This window comes from Mesitornis unicolor, unplaced genomic scaffold (genome assembly GCF_000695765.1).
Source record: "Mesitornis unicolor isolate BGI_N332 unplaced genomic scaffold, ASM69576v1 scaffold12200, whole genome shotgun sequence".
Classification (NCBI taxonomy): Eukaryota; Metazoa; Chordata; class Aves; order Mesitornithiformes; family Mesitornithidae; genus Mesitornis; species Mesitornis unicolor.
The window spans coordinates 108,190-118,827 of record NW_010157666.1 but is presented as its reverse complement, the minus strand read 5'-3'; the positions used below and the strand labels follow the sequence as shown (position 1 = coordinate 118,827).

At 41.5% G+C, this 10,638-nt stretch overlaps 1 protein-coding gene across 1 annotated transcript; it reads left to right on the top strand.

Annotated features, from left to right (window-relative positions):
• Positions 1-8,155: 8,155 nt before the first annotated feature.
• On the top strand, positions 8,156-10,279 carry SEC61G (Sec61 gamma subunit). The gene is made up of 3 exons (XM_010180945.1): positions 8,156-8,253; positions 9,470-9,572; positions 10,096-10,279. Exons 1-3 carry the CDS (start codon positions 8,160-8,162, stop codon positions 10,103-10,105), a joined length of 207 nt encoding a protein of 68 aa, XP_010179247.1. The 5' UTR covers positions 8,156-8,159; the 3' UTR covers positions 10,106-10,279.
• Positions 10,280-10,638: the final 359 nt, after the last annotated feature.

Below are 10,638 nucleotides of genomic sequence, written 5' to 3'. Positions count from 1 at the left end.
AGGGAAACCCAGTGTAACACCTCCTTATCTCACTCCTACAGGTAGCATGTACTGAACAGGGTTTTTTTACCCTGAGCACCTGACTTCTTCCCAGAAGATAACTAAGGGTAGTTCAGGGCAGGCTGTTCTTTTATGGTGCAAATCAGGCTTAGGGGTGAGTGGGGCCTGAGTAGGCTAAAGGAATGGTTGCAGAAAGGACACTTGTAAGTGAGCTGGGGGTGAACAGTGAGGAGCACGGTGTGTTTGTGCCTGGCACGGGTAAAAATGTGAAGGGACTATGTATAGCCTCTTTAGACCAGGAAAATCTCTCAGGCAATGTTTTCAGCAATGCTGTTATACTATACATGGATTATTATTTTACACTTTTAGGTTCTTACACCTACATTTTTATGCAAGAAGAGTGAAATATTAAATTCAACAAATAACTCCAAAGACAAGGATAATAACGCCTTGTGATATCGGTTTCACATTTTGACTCAGCATTAGGTTCTAATCAGGATTAGAGCTCTTACAGGCCCAAAGCAGGTGTGTATTCCAGCTGCATAATATCAGAATAACAAAAATTAATGATTCATACTTATGAAATACATATGAGATCAAATTCTCTGTTGCAGGTAATAAGGAAAAGTGCTGTTGACTACACTTGAAAACAGCAATATTATAAATGCCAGTACCAAACAGCTGCCAGGCGCTTTTAAAATTAATTTTATAAAGGTAAGCCAGTTTTCATTCAGACTACGCACCATGAACTTGTTAGAAGTGAGATACGCAGTCCAGTTAATAGCATTATCAGGACAGCAGTGTGTCCATACATTAAGACAGATGCAAGGTTCAAAGTGCAATTTGCATATAATCATTAGATTATATGATTATTCCATCCTCGACTAATTTAGCTACCAATTTCAAAAAGGTGGTAATTAAAAAATGCCTGTGGCTGTCACTTGCTGCCAAAATTGCAGAGAGGCTGCCATTGAAACGTTTCCATCTAATTATTAAAGAAAGCATTTGGACTGGTTCAGGAGTTGGAGCACAGACACAAACTTACTGTAGTGTTAGCAAAACTCACTTTTGAAACTTCCAAAATTTGATTACTCCAACATTTTGGATAATTTTACAACACTAATCCCATGATTAAGAGGAAGTGGCATCTGGGTAATAAAGGCATTAGAAAGTGCTTGATCCTCAGGTGTTTATTTTTTAAACCAACACCATCTTGCAGGCTTCTGCTCTTTTCTCCAGTGATGCAAGTAATTGATTTTTATCTTAGTGGAAAAAGAAGTGAGAGAAATGAGATTTACAAATATTTCATTGCCTGCTCCAATTGCAACCATTACTGACTGGGCTAAGGAAGTACCAGCAATCTTGTGTTGAATAATTGGATACATTTGTACCAGTTGAACAGAAGATTCCCCAAATCCTTCTGACGAATAAAGATTCGGAGCATTACTGTCGAGATAAATAAGCAGATTAATCTTAGAACTTTATTATTCCCTGTGCAGGATGAAATAAAACTCACCAAGACTACTACAGATTTGGACAAGTGAGAAAGGTTTACAGCTTCTTCGTGTTGTGAAAAGCAGCTTCTCCCTCAGCAATCCTCCCACTTACATGTGAGGAGGAGCATGCCCTCAACTAGTGACCAACAAAACTCCTTTAATGACCAGCAGTATCAGGTCATTCTCAAGATATCTTTAAAGGACCTACAGTTCAAAGACGCTACCTCTTCTCTGAGGTTCCTCAGACTGAGCACCTAGAAACTAAAATAGACAAAAATCCCAGATCCATTCAAATTTCTTTTAGGTAACATGCAGAGTGATGATTTAGACTAACACAGAGGGTAGATTTAGACTAGATATTAGGAAGCAATTCTTTACTGTGAGGGTGGTGAGACACTGGCACAGGTTACCCAGGGAAGTTGTGGATGCCCCCTCCCTGGAGGTGTTCAAGGCCAGGTTGGACAGGGCTTTGAGCAACCTGGTCTAGTGGAAGGTGCCCCTGCCCATGGCAGGGGGTTGGACTGGATGAGCTTTAAGGTCCCTTCCAACCCAAACCATTCTGTGATCCTGTGATTCTGTGATTTGTGAAGGCAGAAAGGAGGAAAGGGGAGCATTTAAAAATATCTTAGTAGGAAAAAAGCTCATTAAAAAAAGAAACTTGGCAATTCCAGGTTTTTAAAGTTCAAGAACAATCCCCATCCCTGTAAAACCTTCCAAAGCTGATTTTCAGTTCTGACATACCCGAACTCCTATGGATTCTTTTATGGCCAAGATATTACATATTTAGCGCATGCTTCCAAAGTGCTCTTTGTGGAAGCACATGCTGCTAGCATGCCTGAAGCATGCAGCTTCCGTGAGAATCAGAGACATATCTGCTTTGGCACCGGCACTTGGAAAATTCAGGAGACCTCAACAGTACTATGAAATGTGAACTCATAAAAGCTTAATCCAAGCCAAAGGCAAATGTCCCACTGAATCTGAAAGCAGGAAGACAGCCAGCCAACCAACTCTATAGATCAGCAGGGGAAAAAGAAAAGGAGTTAAAAAACCCTAAAAGCAAGTCAGTTACTACTCTTTTCAGTAGTGAAAATGTTTGGGGTTTTTTTCTCTGTCTGTCCATCTCTATCCCTTCAGCTGCCCTACCCATCAGATGGTTCTTACTCTCACAAAGTGGTGGTTCTCAACTTCTTTCAGATTTTTAGTTTTACAAAAGGCAAAAGCCGAAGAAACACCTTTCACTTGCAGAGGAAGAGCTGGCATTCTGACCTACACTCCCAGCTGGGATTTTTCGACCCCATCAGTGATGACATGTAATGAAAGAACTTTTATAGCAAAATGTGTACCACTATAGCAGGACTGGGGCCCAGCTCAGCTGAGCCCACAGCCAGGATGGAACAGGCATCCCGAGCAGCTACTCCTGAGCCACAAACCAAGTAGAAGCTGCATTGAAACTTCACAGAATGGAAACAGAGTTTTAGTTTACTACACATATAAAATATCAAAAAGCGGCATGGGGCAAGTTTCACAAACTGAAATAAGTGCAGATTTGCCGAAGTAAAGCAAGACCTCATCATGAAATAGGACTTTTAATTAGTGCTTTGACACTACAGCCATGCAACGATGAACAGCTTATCCATGGCTACTGAACATACTGGTTGTTCTGTCATCTTGGCTTGAAGCAGACAGGGGCCGTGTTCAATGTACTTGAAAAGATGCTTTGCTTGCACTTTTTGCTGCTACTTCTATATCCACTGTATGATTGAGTCTTATGTATAATACATACAACCATTGCATATTTGTAAAACCATTTTTCAGTGTCTAAACACACACAAAGCACCTGAAAAATGTTTCTGCTGACATAAGATACTCTTTGGATACAAAAAGAAAACTATAACTTCATTTTTAATCAAACTTTCTCCTCAGGAGAAAAAAAATAATCTGAAGGTTAAGAATATATCCAATTTTAATTTGGCTTTTTTTTAATATGGAGTGGTAATTAGTATTTCCACAACTACTCTTAGTGTTGTTGTTTTGAAGGACTGAGTAATTTCCTTCTTATTATACACAAAAATCTTCAGGTAGGAATTGCAAAGGCAGGTACAGGGCTTCTATCATCAGATGCTATTTACCAGAGCAAGACTTAGAGGAAGCATTTTTCTGGCCCATCGTTTACCAAACTTTTCTTATTACTTAATTTTTGTCGGATGAGCCCAGAAATGATGGGAGAATGATATTAACTCAACAAAAAAACATAAACCTTGAACTTAAAAGCTGGCACACCTTAAAGAAAGAATTGAGAAGTGGCTAAGAGAAATCAGAGCCATCAGTGGCAGCTGTGCTAAAATAAACCAAACCATTACAAGCACTGCATCAGAGAAGCTTGTATTTGATTTTTTTTTTAACCTCTCAGACCCACACAGCTCATGAGGGCACACTCGTTCCTCTGTTAACTTCTCTGTACTGCTTTTGCTATCTAGAAACCTGACCTTCAGACCTTTTTAATCTGAAGTATGACTTAGTGATGCCACGTTAGTATACTGGCCTTGTTTCTCATATTGTGCCTAGCATTATACAAACACAAATCTTCCGAGTGCTCTCACTCCTCAGGTCTTTCAAATGAAATTGAACACAGACTTTGTTTAGAAGGTTATCTTTAAAATTATACACAATAAATCTAAGACTGGTAAAAACCTATTTTAAAAGCTCATCCTCACATTTCATCTCCACCAGCACAAATCAAAGGATGGGGCTCGTTGACTGCTTCAGACTAGCGACATTCCCTTTCACAGCCATGGTATAAAAGCCTGATCTAGTGGCATTTCTAGAATTAATGAGGCCAACCCAAAGACATGGACCACAAGCACTTCATAATTTCCTTCTGAACCCCGAATCTGAGCTATCATTTCCTTCCTAACATTAATTCCTCATTTATGTCCATCCCCTGCATCTGTACAGCTACTGAGGAGGGAAATAATCTTTTTTCCCATCGTAAATCATGCAGATGTGCTTATCAAGCCTAAACAGAGACTCAGGATCGTTTAGGAGACTGAAGAGCTAAAAATAATTTTTAAATGTCAGAAGAACATAAATATTCCAAAGGTTTCTCAAGATATAAATTAATCAAACATATTTATGATAATGTAAAATTAAGAAATAAAAGGTCCCATATGTCTTAGCAATTTCTAAAGACTGAATTTTATAGTGATTTAGTCATCCAACCTCATATACTGCCAAGCAATGGATCATTAGCACAACTGCAGTCAATGAGACCACTGTGCTGCTGACTTTGAAAATCTGGGGAGGCACCTACCCACAGCAGTGTTCAACATGCTGCTCTGCCCAGGAAGGTCCCCTCACACCTTTCCCACGCCACCACCTTGCTTTCTCCTCTCTCTCATCCTTCTTTGTACTCTTCCCTTCTCTGGGCTGTAAATCTCATGCTGCCGTATGGTCTTTGTTCTCTGCTAGATCTGTTTTCTGTCTCACAGCATGCTCAGATGCCTACTGTCCCCAGTGTCTTGTCTTCCTTGCCTATGTAAGTCCACAAGCTGCCACCTTCCTGGTTTTCTTAATCTTTGTCATGCTGCCTCTTAGGATAACCATTTCCCCCTCAAATTCATAAGGGCAAGTCAGATTCTGTCCCCAAAGGCTACTCTGCTCAAAAAATCCATCCCTCTCAAAAACTCCCCTGGCGAAATGACCACTCTTTTGCCTTGCCTCCTTGTGGTTCAAATGTTGCCCCATGCCCTGCCACAAGGGAGGTGTTTGGAGACCCTGGGCACAGTGACAGTCGTGCCTCCTGCTCACCCCTCCAGCCCTTCCTACTGGGGAGCAGGTTGACTCTTGCTGTCTGTTGTGGGATGGGAAGGAGATAGCTCAGCAAGACCCCATATCCCAAATGTGTCACTTTTTGTGCAGCCAGAGGATGAGAAACAGACTACAAACCAGAATGTGCAAATAAGCAGAGTAAAACTGTCATCAAAAGAATTCTCTCATTCTTGGAGCGTTCAACAGGATGTAAAAAAACCATGTGGCTGTAGTTTATGCAAAACGAATATCAAGAAGCAAATCAGCATTAGCACACTACAATATTGGATAACAGCTGTCTTTTTTTCTGTTGAATGATTATTTATTGCTTAGATACTGTTATAAATGTAGACTTGTAAAACTGTCATGAAAATTTATATGTGCAAGCCCACCACATTTTTCCCCAACATTGCAAGGGCCATAAAGAAGTAGAAATAAAAACACGCTAGTAATAGTCAATGAAAAAACATACATACACATGTCTGGGAGATGTAAACATTTTCCTATCCTCTGTAAATGCAGATAACTATTTGTAAATATATACAGAAAAGTAACATAGTTGCCCCGAAGACCAGGCCTAAGTAACAATGTATCAGTTGAAGGAGACATAAAAATATAAACGTTGGAAAAGAGTTTGAGGAAGCACAGCAAATGCTCTCTGTGCACAAAACAGGACCCTGTCTCCCGCAGCAAGCTGCTGAAGTCCAAACTCGCAGCCTGGCATAGAAAGAAGAGACCTAATCGTGGGAGAGTGAGAGACAGCTGAGACAGACAGCAGACACCTACCCCATCACAGGGAACCCATGGTAATGAACCCATGACAAAGCCACATTTTTAAGCCAGGCAGGATGTGCTATGATTCTCCAGAACATTTTTGCCCAGGAAAAACAACATAAAAAAGGGAATTGGGTGGGGTACAAAACTTTATTAAAGCAAATGCTTTTTGAAATAAAAATCTAATCCAACCAGAAGTCTATGCCATGAATTGTTTCACACACGTGTGCCTGTTTGTTTCAGGTTCATTTTTTTCTTTCCAGTCATTGCCATTTGGTTACAAGAACATAGTGCTCTGGAAGCCATTCCTCTGCAGTGATAGTTCACAGCAAGGCTCATCATGCAGCACAGCTTGAAACACGAGCTTCCTCTGTTGGTAAAGTCTCTAGCATTTATCTGCAACACTAAAGGGAAAAAAACCCCCAATCAACAAACCAAAAAAAGCACCCAAGGCAGCCTTCACACACTGCAGAGCACCAGAAACCTGCTCTGCCCCACCAGGCACATGCTATGGCTATCAGGCCCTCCGCTGTTTTCCTTACAGATCTTCCCCTCCCTGGGTGGTGAGACTGCTCATCCTTGCAGATGGCAAACTGGCCACAGAACTGAGAGACACATGATATGTGTATCTGTTGTGGGAAGTCTCACTGGCTCTCTGATCTTTCAGGGCAGGTGTGCCAATGGAAAAGGTCCAGCAAAATTTGGCCACCAAAATTACATCCTCATCCGAGGTATAGTGTCATATGTGGTTTGATTCAAAGCAAAATCCAGTGCAAAGCCAGGCCTTTGGAGAACACCTGTAGGGGAGCCCAAGGCAATAACCCTCTAAAGCCAAAGAGAAAGCAGGTATTTGCAGGAAACCAAATAATACTGAGAGACCTGCCCTGTGGGCAAAGACAAGGAAAGTGGCTATCAAAAAATCCAAGGAATATCTGACAATCTCCTGCTGTGATGTGATGGTACTTCATCTGTCATGAGGGCACTTCATCTGTCATGAGGGCTGCCAGCAAGAAGTTAAGCCCAGGAAGTATTTTGTGCACACTTAAATCCAATAGTGAGTTGAGATCAGCAAAGCATTGGTCTAATCTGGCTGCAGAAGCCCCATAACCTGACTGATGAGTACTAAATATACGCTCAAAAACACCCCCGACATCCTCCTTTTTCTTCTTGAAACAACCCCGCCCCGCCCCGCCCCGCCCGCCGGGAAGGGGTGCGGCTGCGCGCATGGCGCGGTGACGTCAACGCCCTCTGCCGCTGTGCTACGTGGCTTTGGCCTGGTAGAGCAACCGGTAAGGGCTGCGCGGGGCTCCGCGCTTGCCTCTCTGCCTGAGGGGACCGGGGATGGGGGGGCTGTGGTACCCGAGAAGAGAACCCCGGGCCCGACCTCTCCTGGGGAGGGGGTTGCGAGGACTGAGGGCCCCCTTGGAGCGAGGTCGTCGGCCCGTGTTGCGCGTACCGCGGGAGTGGGGGAAGCTGGGGGAGCCTGGCCTCAGCCGCAGGGACAAGAAGGGAGGCGCAGGGGCACTTGGGCAGGAGAGAGTCTGATGTGAGGGACCTCGGTATCGGAGGGTCTATGCCGATGAATGGCCGAAGGGCCCTCTGGCTTGGCGTCCCGCGTGGGGTGGCAGCGCTGGCAGATGCTTGTTTTGAGAATAAAATGAGGCCAGGGTATTTTTGAAGGGCTCGCCAGCCCTCCACCAGCTTTTGGCTTAGGGCTTTCTTGAAAGGTATGACTTCTGCGTGTTTGGAAGTCTTGAGTAGTTTTCTCAGAAGTGCAGTGTAGGGCATAAGCCGAAAGCAGACTGTGATGGAGCTGTTGTTTTCCTCTTTGCTGAAAGGCAAATTTTTTTTGTATTTTTTGTAGGTAGTGGTAGGTCATTGTGTTCATATATTTACACAATGTCTTGATTTTCTGTAAAAAGAGGTATCTTTTAAACTTCAGTTAGATTGGAGTATGACATTTTAAGTTATCGTCTTTACAAATTTTGTAATGCTCCTTCTACTTCTGTAATTAAAATATATCTCTTTCAGTAAATAACATGGCACCACCAATACTAAATCCATTCATCTTTGCAGGTAATCATGGATCAGGTAATGCAATTCGTGGAACCCAGTCGTCAGTTTGTAAAAGACTCCATACGACTTGTTAAAAGATGCACCAAGCCTGACAGGAAAGGTAAAGCATACAATAAAACGGAACATAATTCTTATTTCATCTTATATTTTACCATGTATCTTTCAATATGTGACTTATTTATCATTAATGTTTCTCAGCTTCCAATATGAGATTTAAACTTGAGCACTTGTGTCCAGCTGTTCATGGGTTTATCGTTCTGGTTATAATAAACTTGAATGTGTCCTTTTCTGGTATGTACTCAATCAGGCATGTGAGAGTGGTACTAAAACTTGCTTTATGAGATAGACTACGTCGCTGAAACTATACCTTTTGAGATAGGCAAGTAATAGTTTTCATGTATTATGTAAACTGATCTGAGAAGAACTTGTGTGCGCTTTGAAAAGACAAATGCAGTAGTCAAGTCTGACTGATTGCAGTCAACTTAGGGGAAATTCTGGAGGAAACTGCTTGTTACATGACCTGTAGGAAACACTTTATTTTAGGAGATTCGAAAGGAGCTCAGATTGCTTTTTGCAGTGCCCATTCAGAGTTGTCAGTGACTGCTTGATTGAGACAGGAAGAACTTTGTTAGTGGATGTATAAAAGAGAACAGTTTTGGACTTTCTCAAAGTCATTAGAGAGAAGCTGTAACTATAACCAGAATGTAGCTAGTTGTCCTTGATGGTAGTAGTTACGATACTTTATTCACTTGCTCAGGATGAAGTTTACTGACATCTTTGGAGATCAGTAAGGAATTTCATTAATTGGCAGACTGGCAGGGTTGCGAGACCCTGTAGACCTTCTTAGACCACTTCATGGCTGTTGTCTTGAAAGAATTGAGAATGTTGCTTAAATATGCAATTCTTGCAGGAGCTTAAGATTCTGGCTTCCTGTGGCAGACATAAATGCAGCTTTTCCATTTTTGATACTGTATTGAGGATTACTTTCAGGGCTTGTTGCAATATGAAGGAAGGATAATGGTATAAATGTTTCATGAATTGTTACAGAGTGAGGATATTTCTGATTCTGCCTATTATTTAAAAATACTGAGATCAGGTTCGTGTTATGAAAAGCAGCTTCTTCTCTCTTTAAAACTCATCTGTCTTCTGAAAAAGCAGATCTGTTTCTCAATGTCAATGCAGTTCACTTTTGATCTGCTTTCTTTGTTAACATTACCATTTTCTAAAGACCAAGATCTCTCCCTTGGTCACTGTAGTGCACATCTGTATGCCAGACACAAGGGTTCCTAGACTAAAATTATTTTTTGTTTTTACAGAGTTCCAGAAGATTGCCATGGCAACAGCAATAGGCTTTGCAATAATGGGATTTATTGGTTTCTTTGTCAAATTGATCCATATCCCAATCAACAATATCATTGTGTAAGTAAATGTCACTAAATTTTACATTCATTTTTACCTGCTCACTTTTAAACAGAGGGTGTTAGTGAGCTCTACAGGAGGCACATTGCTTTAATATCAGTGCATTTCACATGTTAGTGTAATATGACAGGTATGGCTTGATTCAAATGCATTAACTGCATTCTGTGAAATACCTTTTGGAATGAATGTTGCAGCATGAGAACTTCAACTTTAAGTTGACTGGCAGCTATGGCACCGATACAAAAATGCTACCAATTAAAACTCAGGTTTTCTAGAGCTGATGTAATCCCTTTTCTAGCACTGGAACAGGTTAAATACTATTCCATGACCATGATGCGGGGCTTGTGGGGACCAGTAAGAGTGGTCCTCTAGTTAAGAAGAAATGTTTGAAAATAGAAGATAATCTGTAGAGGTAGTAATGTTTGTCCTAGCAAGGTAATGGTGGGAGGATAAATTAGACTTCAGATGGGATCCCTTGATCACACTTTATTAGTTGAAACTGATTACTTTGCTCTCTCAACAGAGGCGGCTGAATATTCATCGTGAGGAACAAGACATTGTGACACTTGCTGCAAAGATTTCACAGTGTTGTAACTTGTTTGCTATTAAACAAGCTCAGTTTATGTCCAAACATTCATGTCATCTTACTCCTTTTTTAAAGTGTATGTGATCATACCTGTCTACATTGAGGGCTTTTTTTTTCAGTAGCAGTAGAATATTGTTTTGTTTTGTGGCTTCTTTAAACCCTAATTGAATCAGGTAGGAAGGAACCTTGGGAGGTCTCAAGTCCAACCTTCTGCTCCAAGCTGGGTTAGTGTTGCATTCTGACAACAAGGCCGCTTAGAGCTTTGTCCAGTTGGGTATTGAAAACCCCAAGGGTGACAACTGTATGGTATGTGCTGTTCCAGCGCTTAATTTCCTGCTTAGTCAACAGGATTGTTCTAGCAAAAGCAGGCAGCAAGAAAACAGCATTACTCTAGCCTCTCAAGTGGTGATGTAAAACTCTATCAACTGAAATTCTTGTTGCTAATCTCTGGAACCACCATCATTACCCCCAATTCCTCTC

Excerpts from the sequence above, each read along its gene's own strand:
- SEC61G (XM_010180945.1), top strand. The coding sequence starts at position 8,160 with ATGGATCAGGTAATGCAATTCGTGGAACCCAGTCGTCAGTTTGTAAAA. Across the intron at positions 8,254-9,469 it reads CACCAAGCCTGACAGGAAAG|AGTTCCAGAAGATTGCCATG; the intron begins GTAAAGCATACA and ends TTGTTTTTACAG.